This window comes from Heterodontus francisci, chromosome 11, assembly GCF_036365525.1.
Source record: "Heterodontus francisci isolate sHetFra1 chromosome 11, sHetFra1.hap1, whole genome shotgun sequence".
NCBI classification, from domain to species: domain Eukaryota; kingdom Metazoa; phylum Chordata; class Chondrichthyes; order Heterodontiformes; family Heterodontidae; genus Heterodontus; species Heterodontus francisci.
The window spans coordinates 114,786,009-114,804,807 of NC_090381.1; the positions used below are offsets into that span (position 1 = coordinate 114,786,009).

The 18,799-nt window shown below is 50.1% G+C and overlaps 1 protein-coding gene across 1 annotated transcript in view; it reads left to right on the plus strand.

Annotated features, from left to right (window-relative positions):
* The window catches only part of LOC137375480 (solute carrier family 2, facilitated glucose transporter member 2-like), a 113,060-nt gene that overhangs the window by 20,061 nt on the left and 74,200 nt on the right, over nucleotides 1-18,799 (plus strand). The window contains exons 4-7 of the mRNA XM_068042808.1: nucleotides 685-809; nucleotides 1,599-1,714; nucleotides 4,039-4,201; nucleotides 6,064-6,251. Of these exons, the coding sequence (XP_067898909.1) occupies nucleotides 685-809; nucleotides 1,599-1,714; nucleotides 4,039-4,201; nucleotides 6,064-6,251 (592 nt within the window). The remainder of the gene's footprint in view (nucleotides 1-684; nucleotides 810-1,598; nucleotides 1,715-4,038; nucleotides 4,202-6,063; nucleotides 6,252-18,799) is intronic.

Below are 18,799 nucleotides of genomic sequence, written 5' to 3' on the forward strand. Positions count from 1 at the left end.
TACGATGTGAAATGCGCTGTCTGAAATGGCAGTGGTGTCGGGGTAATGTCACTGAACTAATAACCCAGAGATCCAGACTAATGCTCTGGGGAAATGCCACTACAGCAGCTAGTGGAATCTAAATTCAATTAATTAATTTAAAAAAATCTGGAATTGAAAGCTATTCTCAGGAATGGTACCATGAAACAATCATTGATTGTTGTAAAAACCCATCTGGTTCACGAATGTCCTTTAGGGAAGGAAATCTGCTGTCCTTACCCGGTCTGGCCTACATGTGATTCCAGACCCACAGCAATGTGGTTGACTCTTAACTGCCCTCTGAAATGGTACAGCAAGCCATTCCCTTGGGATGGGCAACAAATGTTGGCCTTGCCATTGATGCCCACATCCCATGAAAGAATAAAAGAAAAGAAAACATTTGCAGGGCCATGGGGAAAGAGTGGGGGGAGTGGAATTAATTGGAATGCTCTTTCAAGCATAGGCACAGTGATCTGAATAGTCTCCTTCTGTGCTATATGGTCCTATGAATGGAAAATCTTAGTGTTGACTTGCACTATGGGTCTTACTAAATGTGGACCACTCCACCTCACCACTCTAATGGGAGTGCAATATTCTCTCTGCAAAGGAGCGTTTGAATGGGATTACGTAGAAAGAAGTAATTTTAACATTTGATTCTCTTTCCAGACTGAAGGCTATGTTAGCTGCGAATATCCTCGCAATAGTTGGTGCTGTTCTAATGGGACTGGCCAAATTGGGCCCATCGCACATACTCATCATTACAGGACGGGCTATCACTGGATTTTATTGTGGTAAAGTATAAACATTTTTGTCAGCTTTTTTCTGTGACTAGTAAACTAAGCAATTTCAACATCACCTCTGAAGATTTCCTAATGATCTCCAACATAGCCCCACTTGGTTATAAGGAGGACTTGCTGTGGATCCAGAGGAAATTTCAGTTTTCTCTGGAGACGTGGTATTGCATTTTTTACATTAAGCCCTATGAAGTTACTTGTCCATTATGGAGGTGAAAATCTCATGCATTAAACTGTGCAAGACCCTGTAGGGTGAGACCAAATGCGAAGGGAAAATGATGGGCCGAAAGGCCTGTTTCTGTGCTGTATGACTCTATGACTCTATGTTTCCTAATTCATAGAGGATGGGAGCAGACAGAAGCAAATTCACCTGGAGCTGTTCAGAATGGAATGTTTTCCATTCACCGAAACTGCAGATTTTCATTTCTATCCATCTCAATGGAAATAAAAACCAGGGAGCAGAGGGGTTGTAGAACAGGTGGCCAATTTGCAATGCCAGTGTTACACCTTACACATTAGATTGAAAACCTACCTCACTGTGTGGTCGGGGGAGAAAAAAGCTTTGTGAGGTAGAGTCAGTTTCTCTCAGACAACCCTTGTCAGATTGTAGATGCAACTCGCTTGGACATTGCCATTGCAGCAATGGGCTGACAGTTGGACCATGTCATCACAATGATGTGGACCTTGGCATGACCTTTATCAAAAGGATCCTTTAACTTGTGGATGCCATTGTTGTTTGAATGCTTCACGGAAAACCAACCAAGTTCTCTTTTAACCTCCTTCCAGGGCTGTCTACAGGATTGGTGCCCATGTACGTCGGAGAGATCTCACCCACAAGTTTACGAGGGGCCCTGGGCACTATTCATCAGTTGGCCATCGTCATAGGTATCCTTCTCAGCCAGGTACAGCATTTCAACAAACCTTGCACTAACTATGGGATTTTAACAAGAGCAGCTACCATCATCAAGATTGATTAAGCAGCTCTCCCAATTCTAATGTTACAACCCTCAATTCCCATGCATGAGAAATTTCTTCCTGTGAGAAATTAATCTTTACATTTTATTTTGCTTGATTGTGGGTGTTGCTGGCAAGGCCGGCATTTGTTGCCCATCCCTAGTTGCCCCTTGAGAAGATGGTGGTGGGCTTTCATCTTGATCTGTTGTAGTCCATATAGTGAAGGTCATTCCACAGTGTGGAGTTATTAAATTATCATCGAAACAAGCAGCACAGAAGGAGGCCATTCAGCCACACGTGCCTGCATTGGTTACCCCCAGAGTTGAATTGAACTGTATGGTCTGACTTCCTGTTATGTTGTTAAGCTGTGGAGTTTTTTGGGAGGTTGTGGTGGAGGTGGGGGTGAGTGCAGATGGCGGAAGGAGGGGTGAGGGGGTGGGGTGGAGTGAATTACCCAACCTAGGTGCACCAAATGATGTGCCACATTCAGCAGACCCCCAGCTGTGGGTAAATAGCCTCACTGCCTTGTGGGTGTCTTGGCAGAGAAGAAGGCTTAGGGAGCAAACCCCGACAGAAAATCTAGAGAAGAGTCCAACAGGTGATTACCTGTTACTTATCAGGCAGTTTTCCAGCAACTCCTGCAGCAAAGCTGGTACCAAACGGTACTGGTTTTTATTTCCTTTCCTTTGGACAATATTCACAATGTGGGGAGAGGTTCCTGATGCTTGGGCAACTCAGGGTCTCCATGCTGTTTGCCTAGGCCTGCGCCCTGGAGAGGACACTCCAGCTTTGTGGTTAAACGTTGGTACAACACGGGAAGGTCTCGGACCAACAATATTCATCTGTGCCAGATGTGGAAGGGATTGTCACTCACAAGTCAGCCTCTGTAGCCACAAAATGTGATGTTTAACTCAGAAGTGACATACACCCCCAGCGCAGTCTATTGTCTTCCAAGACACTTACTACTACTACTGATTCAGCTGGAGGAGGAAGGTCCCAGTTACCTTCACAGAACTTTGTCCAGTCAGCTGATGTTGGTTTGAATGGTAAGACAATTAGCCACAGCATCTTCTGGATAGCAAATGGGCAAATCAGTCAGGTTTCCAAATGCTGGTCTGGGGAGTTCTCCCCAGTGTCCTGACCCAATATTTATCCCACAACCAAAAAACAGATGATCTGGTCATTAAGTCATTGCTGTTTGTGGGAGCTTGCTGTGTGCAAATTGGCTGTTTCATTGCCTACCTTGCAACAGTGACCATGTTTCAAAATCTATTATTAGGGATATGATAACAGGGCACTTAGAAGATCATAATATGATTAAGCAGAGTTATCATGGATTTACGGAAAGGAAATCGTGTTTGAGGATGGATAAGGGGGAACCTGCGGATGTAGTGTATTTGGATTTTCACAAAGCATTTGATAAGGTACTACACAGGAGATCATGACACAATATTAGGACTCGGGATTGGGGTAATATATTAGCATAGACTGACGATCGGTTAGTGGACAGAAAACAGGGAGTAGGAATAAATATGTCATTTTCAGTTTGGTGGGCTGCAACCGGTGGGGTACCACAAGGATCAGTACTTGGGCCTCATCTATTAACAATCTATATCTATGACTTAGATGAGGGGACTGAGTGTAATGTGTCCAGGTTTGCTGATAATACAAAGTTAGGAGAGAGGAGGTTGCAAAGAGGCTGCAGAGGGAGAAGGACAGGTTGGGTGAGTGGCCAAGAACATGGCAGATGTGGTGAAGTATGAGGTTATCCAATTTGGCGCGAACAATATAAAAGCAGAATATTTTTTGAATGGTAAGATACTGGTAAATGTGTGCGTTCAGGGAGACCTGGGTATCCTTCTACATGAGTCAAAGAAACTGGGTCAGTCTCAGGATAAGTGGTTGGCCATTTAGGATTGAGATAAGAAGAAATTTCTTCACTCTTTGTGAATCTTTGGAATTCTCTCCCCCAGAGAGCTGTGCGTGTGCAGTTGTTGAGTGTATTCAAGATAGAGGTGAATAGATCTTTGGGTGCTAAGGGAATTAAGGGATGTGGGAATAGTGAGGGAAGGTGTAGTTGAGGCAGACGATCAGCCATGATCTTTTTGAATGTCGAAGCAGGTTTAAAGGGCCAAGTGACCAACTCCTGCTCCTATTTCTTATGCTCTTAAAAAGTACTTCATTGGCTGTGAAGTGCTTTTGAAACATATTGTGATTGTGGAAATCACTTTACAAATGAAAGTTCTTTTCTTCTTGTTTTTTCTCCTGGTAGGTGTTTGGTTTGGATTTCTTGCTGGGTAATGACCGGTTGTGGCCTTTACTTCTTGGCCTGTCAGGCGTGCCGGCCATCTTACAGACTATCCTACTGCCCTTCTGCCCCAAGAGTCCACGCTACCTCTACATAAAACTCGGAAATGAAGAAGAGGCGAGGAAGAGTGAGTGAACGGCGAGGGCGGGTCAAAAGCAACTTCTCCTCTTGAGGCTGGGATCCGTACCCAACTCAAGGATCACCATCATTCTCACCATATTCCCAGACTCAATACTGAGGGAGGGCTGCACTGCTGGAGGGGCAGTACTGAGGGAGTGCTGCACTGTTAGAGAGGCAGTACTGAGAGAGTGCTGCACTGTAGGAGGGTCAGTACTGAGGGAGTGCTGCACTGTCGGAGGGGCAGTACTGAGAGAGTGCTACACTGTTGGAAGGTCAGTACTGAGAGAGTACTGCACTGTTGGAGGGTCAGTACTGAGGGAGCGCTGCACTGTCAGAGGGGCAGTACTGAGAGTGCTGCACTGTCAGAGGGACAGTACAGAGGGGGTGCTGCACTGTCAGAGGGGCAGTACTGAGGAGTGCTGCACTCAGAGGGGCAGTACTGAGGAGTGCTGCACTGTCAGAGGGGCAATACTGAGGAGTGCTGCACTCAGAAGGGCAGTACTGAGGAGTGCTGCACTCAGAGAGGCAGTACTGAGGAGTGCTGCACTATTGGAGGAGGAGCACTGAGGGAGCGCTGCATTGTCGCAGGGGTGGTACTGAGGGAGTGCTGCACTATCAGAGGTGCAATAGGATCTTTTACACACACATGAGAGAGCAGACAGGGCTTCAGTTTAACATCTCATTTAAAAAGCAGCACCTCTGACAGTGTAGCACCCCCGACGGTGCAGCACTGCCTCAGTCAATTGCTTCCATATCGTTGAACTCTTCCCTTGGAGGATGGCGTGAAGTAATGGGAGGATCCACATGGTGGGCAACAGTCTGACAGGCCGTAATGTGAACACTCATTCCATGGTCGTGAATATCTTTCTCCCAGAGAGGGTTAGTGCTATACAGCGGGGTGGTTTTATGGGCTTCCACACAATGAGTGGAAGGAAGGGTTACCCAGATACAAGTATTCCTCCGAATGTCAATCCAGAAATCCGAGCTGAGCTCGGAATCCACTCACTGGGAATGTCTGGAACAGAATTCAAATCCATAACCTTCTGACTCAGAGGCACCAATAGCAACCACTGAGCTGAAGGTTGACTCTGCTTGTTATGTGTGTTACATTCTTTAGTTCTCATGAAATGTCACACATGATAACCTGTTTTAGATCCTCCCAGATGCTCTCTTACCTGCTGTAGTTTGTAATTAAATAAAAGAAGTGTGTCATCCTGGAATAGATGCCCAGAATAGGTGAATGTCACAGTAACTTCAACTTTGCTTGAAGCAATTTGTCTGGTTTTCATTGTCTGAAAGAAAACACACAATGAGAAACAAAATATTGGCGCAGTTTGGATTACAGGGATTTCAGACCTCAGCAAAGTAATGGGGAGGAGGCACACTTGTGCAAATCCCCTTTCTGAATTCCTTGCAATATGTGCACAGCAAGATCCCACAAACAGCAATGTGATAAATGATTGGATAATCTGTTTATTTAAGTGATGTTGGTTGATGGATAAATATTGGCCCAGGGCACCGGAATGAACTTCCCCGCTCTTCTGTGAATAATGTCACTCTTGCCCCTGAGTCAGAAGATCGTGGTTTCGAGTCGCACTCCAGAGACTCGCGCACAATATCTAGGCTGACACCCTCAGTGTCAGTACTGAGGGAGTGCTGCACTGTTGGAGGTACATCTTTCAGATGAGACTTTAAATCAAGGCCCCATCTGCCTTGTCAGGTGTATGTAAAAAATTCCATGGTACTTTTTTGGAGAATTCAAGGGGTGTTCTCTCTGGTGTCCTGGTCAAGATTGATGTATTTGCAAGTTTCTTCTGTCCTCTGTACTGATCTTGGTAATGAATTCATGCGGTTCTCTGCATTCATCAGGTTTGAAAAGATTACTGGGGACATCTGACACTGACAAGCATATTGAGGAGATGAAGAAGGAGAAGAAGGAGATCCAGAAAGAGCTGAAGGTGTCTGTGATGCAGTTGTTCTCCTTGTCCCGCTACCGACAGCCCATCATCGTTGCCTTGCTGCTGCACATATCCCAGCAATTCTCTGGCATCAATGCGGTGAGTGACAAAATATCAACACTGGTGAATGATTGCTCATCCAGTCATGCTGAAGACTGGAACACATTGTCATTTCAGGCACCTTGTTCTTCATCAAACACTCCCAGGGCAGGTACAGCATGGGGTTGGCTGCTGCCTAATTGGAATAACTGAGTGCATTAATGAGGGACAGCTGACAGTGCTGCTGGACAGGGAGTGCTGAGGTGAGAGCTGCAACACTTTTGGATAACATTTGCTGCAGAGGAGGAAAAGAGTTTGGGAATAAGGCTGTATTTGGAGGTGGGTAGTCGAGCACCAGACCTTTGTTTGATTTGGACTGCTGTGGGAGGTGGAAGAGGCCGGAACAACAAGGGGTACAATTCTACAGGGAGCTGTGCAATTGCATTGAATACACAAGGAAGCTCCCTCCCCACCCTAATTGCCAAGTCTGGGCAGCTTTCAGCTGACCCGGGTGAAGACCCCTCCCACAACTAGAAGACCAGGAGTGTTACTGAGGACTGTTTAGAGTGCTCTGTGTACCACCCTTATAACAAAGTCATCGCTTGCAGCCTGTCTTTCCCCTTTACTGTATACCCTCAGCCTCTCCCCAAACCTAATGGTTGTTTAGACGTTATTTCTTGCAAACTTTTGTTTGTTTGTTTTTTTTTGCAAGCCTGCAATTTGGGATGGGTTTGGCTCTTGAACCCATGGCAAGCCCATCATCATCGGTGGCGGGGCCCTCTCATACCTATGTGGCTGTAGCCTCTGTGGCTGCCCATGTGACCCCCGTCACCCTTAAAATTAATTACATCTAGCCATGGGGTAAAGAGCTATCCCCATCCCTCTATAGAGGCCTGTGTAAAGGCAATGGCCAAGGTTGTCGGCCCCTCGGCCATTGTGGCAGCCTCAAAAATGTACAGGAAGGCTGTGTTCTTCCTGAAGACCGAGCAGGTGGTGTCCTGAGTAAGGGGCTCACTGTGGGGGGAACCTTCCTGCCGGTGGACCCTCTGGGTCAAACGTCCTGCCCTTCATTCCCAGTGAGGTCCTGCTCCCCCACCTGCACCATCTGGGAGAGGTGAGGTCGGGGATCACCTCAGTCCCGCTCGGTCTTCGGGAAAACAACCTCCGGCATGTCTACTCCTGCCGCCAGCTATGTAAGCAGTTGATGTGGGAGGAGGTCTTGGAGGACCACTTCAGTGTGGAGTTCCAGAAGATGACCTACCGCGTCTTCTGGACCTCGGACGGGGCGCGGTGCCGTGTCAGCAAGGGGGTGGGGCATGTTTGTAAGAACTGGCCCAACCTCCTGGCCACCAACTCCACCTCAGCGGTGCAGGGTGGCACCACTGTACCTCCTCCCACTCCCTCTACACCTTCAACAGACACCGTTCAGTCGGTTCCGGAGGCTGTGTTTTTCATGGCCTCCGGCGGGGAGGGGAATGCCCGTCCGAGTGGAAGGAAGATGCGGAGGAAAAATAAACACCAAGAGGTGTGTCCCCTGGACACCATGGCACAACCCAAGCCTGTGCTCAGCCCAATGCCCAATCCCAGGGAACCCACAAGCTCAGGACCAGAGTAATGTAAACAAAAGTAGGGTGCGGAGGCGGAGGCCTCTGATGATATGAAGGTCTCTGAGCCTCCACGCCCAAGTGGGAAAAAGAGGAGAAGGCACCCCTCCACGGAGGCAACACAGGGCCCATCTGTTGGAGGGGAGCAGTCTCCTGGTTTGGATCCCAGGTTCCCCCTGCTACCACCACCATCAAGGCTTTAAAATCTGGGCAGGAGCTCCCCAGCCCTCAGGATGGAGGTGATGGGTGGGGCCACTGAACATGCAGTCCCTTCTTAAGGAGCAAGTGGAGCCCTGCTTGTGGTGGGGGAGTGTGGGGATGTTCCTGGAGAAGACTCCCATTTTGCCACTGGGTCGGGTGCCCTGAGTGGAGTGGAGGGGAGGGCGAGGCCCCAATGGGTCGGCGCTCCCGGCTAAACTGCACTCCCACCCAGGAGATACCCGACCCAGTTATAATTGAAAATGCTGCCCCGTCTGCTGGGTTGGTGGGCGCTGGCGTGATGGGAGATGGCCTCCTCTCTCCGCCTCCTGTCTCGGCTCCAGCTGGATTTCTGGAGTCGGGATCTTCTGTCTCCCATGGACCGCTCATTGGCCTGGGGACGGAGGTCGGGGCGGGGGGGGGTCCTGAACCACTGGCGCCCATAGGCTCCAGTTTCACACTAGAACCCAGAGAGGACTGCTCTGCCATCGATCCTGGGGATGGGATCCTGACAGAGGCGGGACCAGCTGGTGCGGCCGGGATGTCCACCCCACAGTGTGCGGTGGGTGTGTCGGCCGCTGGTGGTGATGACCCGGAGGAGGATAGATTAGATTAGATTAGATTAGAGATACAGCACTGAAACAGGCCCTTCGGCCCACCGAGTCTGTGCCGACCATCAACCACCCATTTATACTAATCCTACACTAATCCCATATTCCTACCAAACATCCCCACCTGTCCCTATATTTCCCTACCACCTACCGATACTAGTGACAATTTATAATGGCCAATTTACCTATCAACCTGCAAGTGGGAGGATGGGGACTCGATGTGGGGCACGGAGGATGATCTTGATTCCATCACCAGTGAGGTGGTGGAGTCCCTTGTGTTTCCCACAAAATTTCCTCTCATCCCTATGGCAGAACTCCGGGAATTCCTTACGACATGCAGGGGTGGCCGCAGTAAAGTTCAGCTGGTCCTCAAGAAAGCGGGGAAGGGTGCGGGCGTGAAACTGATTGAGAGGCACCGATTTAAAGCGTTCCTCAATGGGTTGCTGGGGGAGTGGAAGGCCAGGTGCACTTCCACTCCCTCCTCACAGTGAAGTGTTGGTGACGGGTTTTTTAAGTGCCTTTGACATTAAGATAATCATAGCCAGCCTCAACATCAATGGCAGCAGGGGGTCTCACCGCAGATTTCACAATCTCTCAGTCCTCAGGGAAGGGAGATACGCGGTGAGCTTTCTGCAGGAAACCCACACCATCCCGAGAGACAAAGCCACCTGGCTCCTGGAGTGGCAGGGTGGGATCTACATGAGTCACCTCACCCCTATTTCTAGTGGGGTGGCTATCTTGTTGGCCCTGACTTTACAGCCGGAGATCTTGGGGGTCAAGGAGCTTGTGCAGGGCCGCTTGCTCCACCTTGCCGTTCGCCTGGGTAGTGTGAGGCTCCACTTTGTGAATGGGTATGCACCCAGACCCAGCGCGTTATAAGTGCGCTTCTTTGAAGAAGTGTCCGCTCTCTTGAGCTCCATCGATAGCGGCGAGTGCATCATCCTCAGGGGGGATTTTAACTGTACCCTCGAGGTGGGGGATTGCTCCGGTCCCCAGCGCGGCTAAGCGTCGGTGGAGAAGTTGAGGGAACACATCAGCTCCCTCAACTTGGTGAACATCTGGTGGAATCTCCATCCTGACTCCAGCGCCTTCACGTGGAGGTCTGGAGGATGAAAGTCCCGAATCGACCGCCTCTACTTTTTGCAGGCGTTCATCTCCCATCTCTCGGTGGCCTACCTGCGGTTGGTGCCGTGCTCGGACCACCACCTGGCGTGGGCGGAGTTCACTCCGCTCCGCACACGGGCGGGGTCCACATACTGGCACTTTAACGACCGGCTGCTGGAGGACAAGCAATTCCGGGATTTGTTACATTGAATCTGGGTCGAGTGGAGAAGGAAGCAGGGGGGTTTCCCCTCCTTGAGGCTATGGTGGGATGTGGGCAAGACTCACATCCGCGTCTTCTGTCAGGAGTACGAGTAGGGGTCAGCCAAGAGGCGGGAAGCCGAGATTGGGCACCTAGAGAGGGAGGTGCTCGACTTGGAGTCCCGCCTCAGTCATGCCGTTGCAGACCCGGCCCTGTGGCAGGCATACAGAGAAGAAGGGCGTGCTGGGGGACCTGCAGCTCATAGGGTCCCGAGGCTCATACGTGAGGTCGCAGATTCAGATCCTGAAAGAATTGGACCGCGCTTCACCCTTCTTCTACTCGCTGGAAAAATGGCGGAGGGTCCGTAAGCAGCTCGTTGAGCTGCTGGCCGACGACGGAGCCTCCATCACGGATCTGGAGGGAATGGGCTTCCTGGTCCGTACCTATTACAGTGCGTTGTTCTCTCCGGATCTGTCTAGCGAGGGCGCGCACAGAGTTTTGTGGGACAACCTGCCGAAGGTCAGCCCGGATGGCGCCGAAGGATTGGAGGCTCCGCTCACGTTGGCGGAGCTGACCGGCGCCCTCCACCAGCTCTCGAGGGGCAAGTCCCCGGGGCTGGACGGGCTGATCGGAGAGTTCCTCAGGGCATTCTGGGACGTCCTGGGGGATGATTATGCACGGGTCCTGGGGGAAGGCCTGGCGACCAGGCAGATGCCCCTCTCGTGGCGTAGGGCGGTCATCGTCCTGCTGCTGAAGAGGGGCGATCTCCATCTGCTTAAGAACTGCTGTCCGATCTCCCTCTTCAGCACGGATTATAAAATCCGGCTATGTCTATCCGCCAGGGCTCCGTGCTGGCCCAAATGATCCACCCCGACCAGTCCTACACGGTCCCAGGCCAGTCCATCCAGGACAACATCCACCTGGTCCGGGACCTGATCCATCTTACCCAGAGGACTGGTCAGTCGGTCGGCTTTCTCTCACTCGATCAGGAGAAGGCGTTCAACAGGGTGGATCACATATCTTTTCAAGACTCTGCGCACATTCGGACTCGGGCTGCATTTTGTGGCCCGGGTCTGACTTTTATACGCTGCCACAGTGTGTCTGGTCAAGGTTAATGGGTCCTTGATGGCGCCCCTTCACTTTGGGAGAGGAGTGTGTCAGGGATGCCCCATGACTGGCCAATTGTATACCATCTGCATGGAGCCGTTCCTGTGCCTACTTCGCAGGAGGTTGACGGGTTTGGCTTTGTGTGGGCCGGCCGTGCGGGTCGTCCTCTCGGCTTTCACCGATGATGTGCTCCTCGCGGTCACAGATCCCATTGACCTGCGGAGGATGCACAACTGCCAGCAGACGTTTTCTGCCGCATCCTCCGCAAGGAACGATTGGGAGAAATGTTCCCGACTCTTGGTGGGTCAGTGGCGGGAGGACTCCCTACCCGAGGAGTTAACACCTTTTGCGTGGAGCACCATGCCCTTCCTCTATCTGGGAGTCCACCTTAGCGCCACTGAGGAAGCCTGGCTGGCAAACTGGCAGGAGTTAGAGGCAAAAGTCTCCATTCAGCTGGGGGGCTGGACAGGACTGCTCCAAGTGCTTTCGCACAGGGGCCGAGCGTTGGTCATAAACCAACTGGTGGCCTCGATGATGTGGTACCGGTTGGTCACGATGGCCCTGCTTCCTGCATTTTACACCAAGATCTAGAAGAAGCTCGTCGATTTCTTCTGGGGCAAGAGGAAACACTGGGACTCTGCCGCGGTCCTGAGTCTCCCGATCGAGGAGGGCGGCCAGTCACTGGTGTGCGTCCGCACCCAGGCTGCAACTCTCCGCCTTCGGACCCTGCAGAGATACTTGTACGTCGAGCGTCCTCCCAGATTGTGTGCGCTGGTGACCTATTTTTTCCACCAGTGTCACTGCCTTCAAGACGACACGCAGCTCCTGGCGGAAAACGTTAGCTGTGCCTTTCTGAGGGAGTTGCCTGTCTTTAACCGAGATCTATTCAGAGTCTGGAACATGGTCGCCTCCAGTCAGGGCACTCCGCCGCTGGCAGAGGAGAGCGCCTCGGCTGTCTGGACGCCCTTCTCCGGGGACAGACCAACGGGCGGAGGATTTGCCGAAGCCCCCGGGACGCCCCTCACTGTGGGTGACGAGGGGGCTTGGGAGTGTGAAGCACTTCTGTCTGAGCTGAGCCCCCGCTCGGCTGGAACTGCTCATCAGACCCAGGCCCCGAAACCCTCCTTGGGAGCCGGTCCCGTACAACTCGAGCCGCCTCTTGGAAATGACCTCAGTGCCATTCCGATCGGCGCAGAGGGATTTACTGTATGGACTGCTCCTCCCCTTCCTTGCGCTCGTCAGCTGGCCAGACACACCCTGGCAATGCCCGTGTTGCCATCTGACGACAAGGGGAACCCCGGTGGAGGTCTCTCAATGTGGGAGTTCTCCCCCTTTACATCGGGGACCTGGGCTGCAGGGTGCTGCACAGGGCAGTCCTGTGCAATGGGCTTTTAAGCAGGTTCACAGACTCCCAGGCCGCCTGTAATTTCTGTGGCCTGGACGACTCCGTGTTCCACATGTATAGGGAGTGTGTGAGGTTGCAGCCCCAGTTTGCATATTTAAAGGGGTTGCTGCTCAAGTTTTGGCTGCACTTCAGCCCCACGCTCCTGATCTTTGGGCACCTGGTGAGGAGGGGCATGGGCCGGGAGGAGGATCTCCTCGTCGGTCTGCTCCTGGGCCTGGCCATGATGGCAATTCATAGGTCCAGGCTGCAGGCTGTCGGGGGGGGTCCGTGTGCCCTGATTGCCTGCCCCTCTTCTGCGGTTACGTTCACGCCTGGATGTCCCTGGAGAAGGAGAAAGCCGTGTCCGCCAGTACGTTTGAGGCCTTCTGTGACCGGTGGACACTGCACGGACTGGAGTGCATCATTGACGCTGAGAATGGCATTTTAATTTGAGTTTTTGGTTTACTTATTTCATTTTAATGAAGTTACTTTTTAAATGTATATAAAGGGAGCCTGAGGAATAAATGCCGCCTCGACATAATGTACATAGAAGGGGCCTGGAGTAGAAAGGCCATCTTCAAAAAAATGAAGAAAAAAAATGGCGTTAGATACAGAGTAAAGCCCCCTCTACACTGTCCCATCAAACACTCCCTGGACAGGTATTATGACTATCAGCTCCTATGGTCCAAGTGGATTTTGTTTTTTTGCTGTCAAAGCTCACATACTTTGCCCATTCCAGATAGGGCAACTTGCTCAGCCACTTTTTTTTTTATTCATTTATTCATTTTATTCATTTTTATTCATTCAGTGGTATACAGTAGGGAAGGAGTTGCCCTGGGAGTCCTCAACATCGACTCTGGACCCCATGAAGTCTCATGGCATCAGGTCAAACATGGACAAGGAAACCTCCTGCTGATTACCACCTACTGCCCTCCCTCAGCTGATGAGTTTAGTTTAGTTTAGTTTAGAGATACAGCACTGAAACAGGCCCTTCGGCCCACCGAGTCTGTGCCGACCATCAACCACCCATTTATACTAATCCTACAATAATTCCATATTCCTACCACATCCCCACCTGTCCCTATATTTCCCTACCACCTACCTATACTAGGGGCAATTTATAATGGCCAATTTACCTATCAACCTGCAAGTCTTTGGCATGTGGGAGGAAACCGGAGCGCCTGGAGGAAACCCACGCAGACGCAGGGAGAACCTGCAAACTCCACACAGGCAGTACCCAGAATTGAACCCGGGTCGCTGGAGCTGTGAAGCTGCGGTGCTAACCACTGCGCCACTGTGCCGCCCTAAGTCAGTACTCCTTCATGTTGAACAGCACTCGGAGGAAACACTGAAGGTGGCAAGGGCACAGAATGTACTCTGGGTGGGGGACTTCAAACTCCATCACCAAGAGTGGCTTGGTAGCACCACCAGTGACCAAGCTGGCCGAGTCCTAAAGGACATAGCTGCTAGACTGGGTCTGCGGCAGGTGGAGAGGGAACTAACAAGAGGGGAAAACATACTTGACCTTGTCCTCACCAATCTGCCTGCCGCAGATGCATCTGTCCATGACAGTATTGGTAGGAGTGACCACCGCACAGTCGTTGTGGAGACAAAGTCCCGCCTTCACATTGAGGATACCCTCCATCGTGTTGTGTGGCAAAACCACCGTGCTAAATGGGATAGATTTCGAACAGATCTTGCAATGCAAAACTGGGCATCCATGAGGTGCTGTGGGCCATCAGCAGCAGCAGAATTGTACTCAACCACAATCTGTAACCTCATGGCCTGGCATATCCCCCACTTTACCAGTACCATCAAGCCAGGAGACCAACCCTGGTTCAATGAAGAGTGCAGGAGGGCATGCCAGGGGCAGCACCAGGCATACCTCAAAATGAGGTGTCAACCTAGCGAAGCTACAACATAGGACTATCTGCGTGCCAAACTGCGTAAGCAGCATGCGATAAACAGAGCGAAGCGATCCCATAACCAACGGGTCAGATCTAAGTTCAGCAGTCCTGCCACATCCAGCCATGAATGGTGGCAGACAATTAAACAACCAACTGGAGGAGGTGGCTTCACAAATATCCCCATCGTCAATGATGGGGGAACCCAGCACATCAGTGCAAAAGATAAGGCTGAAGCATTTCCAACAATCTTCAGCCAGAAGTGCTGAGTTGATGATCCATCTCGGCCTCCTCCTGAGGTCCCCAGCATCACAGATGCCAGACTTCAGCCAATTCGATTCATTCCATGTGACATCAATGAAATGACTTAAGGCACTAGATACTGACAATATTCCGGCAATAGTACTTAAGACAGCTAGAACACTGGCATCTACCCGGCAATGTGGAAAATTGCCCAGGTATGCCCAGTACACAAAAAGCAGGACAAGTCAAACCCGGCCAATTACCGCCCCATCAGCCTACTCTCAATCATTAGTAAAGTGATGGAAGGTGTCATCAACAGTGCCATCAAGCGGCACTTGCTTAGCAATAACCTGCTCAATGACGCTCAGTTTGGGTTCTGTCAGGGCCACTCAACTCCTGACCTTATTACAGCCTTGGTTCAAACATGGACAAAAGAGCTGAACTCAAGAGGTGAGGTGAGAGTGACTGACTTTGACATCAAGGCAGCATTTGACCAAGTATGGCATCAAGGAGCCCTCGCAAAACTGAGCTCAATGGGAATCAGGGGGAAAACCCTTCGCTGGTTGGAGTCATACCTCGCGCAAAGGAAGATGGTTGTGGTTGTTGGAGGTCAGTCATCTGAGCTCCAGGACATCACTTCAGGAGTTCCTCAGGGTAGTGTCTTAGGTCCAACCATCTTCAGCCGCTTCATTAATGACCTTCCTTCAATCATAAGGTCAGAAGTGGGGATGCATGGGAACACCACCACCTGCAAGTTCCCCTCCAAGTCACACAACATCCTGACTTGGAATTATATCGCCGTTCCTTCACTGTTGCTGGGTCAAAATCCTGGAACTCCCTTCCTAACAGCACAGTGGGTGTACCTACCCAACTTGGACTGCAGCGGTGGCTGGCCTGGCCAGCGACACCCACATCCCATGCGTGAATTAAAAAAAACATTCATGGGATGTGGGCGTCACTGGCTATGTCAGTTTTCTTGCCCATCCCTAATTGTCGTTGAGAAGGTGGTGGTGAGCTGCCTTCTTGAACCGCTGCAGTCCATGTGAGGTAGGTACACCACAGTGCTGTTAGGAAGGGAGTTCCAGGATTTTGACCCAGCGACAGTGAAGGAACGGCGATATAGTTCCAAGTCAGGATGGTGTGTGACTTGGAGGGGAACTTGCAGGTGGTGGTGTTCCCATGTATTTGCTGCCCTTGTCCTTCTAGTTGGTAGAGGTCGCAGGTTTGGAAGATGCTGTCTAAGGAGCCTTGGTGCATTGCTGCAGTGCATCTTGTAGATGGTACACACTGCTGCCACTGTGCGTCGGTGGTGTAGGGAGTGAATGTTTGTAGATGGGGTGCCAATCAAGCGGGCTGCTTTGTTCTGGATGGTGTCAAGCTTCTTGAGTGTTGTTGGAGCTGCACCCATCCAGGCAAGTGGAGAGTATTCCATCACACTCCTGACTTGTGCCTTGTAGATGGTGGACAGGCTTTGGGGAGTCAGGAGGTGAGTTGTTCACCGCAGGATTCCTAGCAGTTGACCTCCTCCTGTAGCCATGGTATTTATATGGCTACTCCAGTTCAGTTTCTGGTCAATGGCAGCTTCCAGGATGTTGATAGTGGGGGATTCAGCAATGATAATGCCATTGAATGTAAAGGGAAGATGGTTAGATTCTCTCTGGCTGGAGATGGTCATTTCCTGGCACTTGTGTGGTGCGAATGTTACTTGCCACTTATCAGCCCAAGCCTGGATATTGGCCAGGTCTTGCTGCATTTCTACACGGACTGCTTCAGTGTTTGAGGAGTTGTGAATGGTATTGAATGTTGTGCAATCATCAGCAAACATCCCCACTTCTGACCTTATGACAGTCATTGTAGAGGATATTTACATTGACTGGATTCACTGGGTAAGGAGAGCACGTTTCCTTCCCACGAGGTACAGAAATGAACTGATTGAAATTTTAGAACAATCTGACAGAATTTGGTCACTTTCACTGAGAGCAGCTTCTAATTTCTTGCAATTTTTTTGAATTCATATCTGCAGATCTGGATCTGAATCCCTCTGGATTACTAGTCCAGCATTATGAGCACTACACTCCCGTATCCCTCTCGATTACACATCCAGTATGAAAAGCACGACACTCCCATTCCCCTCCGGATTACTATTCCAGTAATTTAACCGCGACACTGCCCTCCCCCTCTGGATTACTAGCCCAATAACATAACCACTGGACTCCTCTCCCCCTCTGAATTACTAGTCCAGTAATATAACCACTACACTCCCGTATCCCTCTGGATTACTAGTCCAGTAATATAACCACTACACTCCCGTATCCCTCTGGATTACTAGTCCAGTAATATAACCACTACACTCCCGTATCCCTCTGGATTACTAGTCCAGTAATATAACCACTACACTCCCGTATCCCTCCGGATTACTAGTCCAGTAATATAACCGCTACACTCCCGTATCCCTCTGGATTACTAGTCCAGTAATATAACCACTACACTCCCGTATCCCTCTGGATTACTAGTCCAGTAATATAACCGCTACACTCCCGTATCCCTCTGGATTACTAGTCCAGTAATATAACCGCTACACTCCCGTACCCCTCTGGATTACTATTCCAGTAATATAACCTGTATACTCCCGTATCCCTCTGGATTACTAGTCCAGTAATATAACCACTACACTGCCCTCCCCCTCTGGATTACTAGTCCAGTAATATAACCTGTACACTCCCGTATCCCTCTGGATTACTAGTCCAGTAATATAACCGCTACACTCCCGTACCCCTCTGGATTACTAGTCCAGTAATATAACCACTACACTCCCGTATCCCTCTGGATTACTAGTCCAGTGATATAACCACTACACTCCCGTACCCCTCTGGATTACTATTCCAGTAATATAACCTGTACACTCCCGTATCCCTCTGGATTACTAGTCCAGTAATATAACCACTACACTGCCCTCCCCCTCTGGATTACTAGTCCAGTAATATAACCTGTACACTCCCGTATCCCTCTGGATTACTAGTCCAGTAATATAACCGCTACACTCCCGTACCCCTCTGGATTACTAGTCCAGTAATATAACCACTACACTCCCGTATCCCTCTGGATTACTAGTCCAGTGATATAACCACTACACTCCCGTACCCCTCTGGATTACTATTCCAGTAATATAACCTGTACACTCCCGTATCCCTCTGGATTACTAGTCCAGTAATATAACCACTACACTCCCGTATCCCTCTGGATTACTAGTCCAGTAATATAAACACAACACTCCCGTATCCCTCTGGATTACTATTCCAGTAATATAAGAATTACACTCCCGTATCCCTCGGGATTACTAGTCCAGTAATATAACCACTACACTCCCGTATCCCTCTGGATTACTAGTCCAGTAATATAACCGCTACACTCCCGTACCCCTCTGGATTACTAGTCCAGTAATATAACCTGTACACTCCCGTATCCCTCTGGATTACTAGTCCAGTAATATAACCGCTACACTCCCGTACCCCTCTGGATTACTAGTCCAGTAATATAACCACTACACTCCCGTATCCCTCTGGATTACTAGTCCAGTGATATAACCACTACACTCCCGTATCCCTCTGGATTACTAGTCCAGTAATATAACCACTACACTCCCGTACCCCTCTGGATTACTAGTCCAGTAATATAACCTGTACACTCCCGTACCCCTCTGGATTACTAGTCCAGTAATATAACCACTACACTCCCGTATCCCTCTGGATTACTAGTCCAGTAATATAAACACAACACTCCCGTATCCCTCTGGATTACTATTCCAGTAATATAAGAATTACACTCCCGTATCCCTCTGGATTACTAGTCCAGTAATATAACCTGTACACTCCCGTATCCCTCTGGATTACTAGTCCAGTAATATAACCACTACACTCCCGTACCCCTCTGGATTACTAGTCCTGTAATATAACCTGTACACTCCCGTATCCCTCTGGATTACTAGTCCAGTAATATAACCGCTACACTCCCGTACCCCTCTGGATTACTAGTCCAGTAATATAACCACTACACTCCCGTATCCCTCTGGATTACTATTCCAGTAATATAAGAATTACACTCCCGTATCCCTCTGGATTACTAGTCCAGTAATATAACCTGTACACTCCCGTACCCCTCTGGATTACTAGTCCAGCATTATGAGCACTACACTCCCGTATCCCTCTCGATTACACATCCAGTATGAAAAGCACGACACTCCCATTCCCCTCCGGA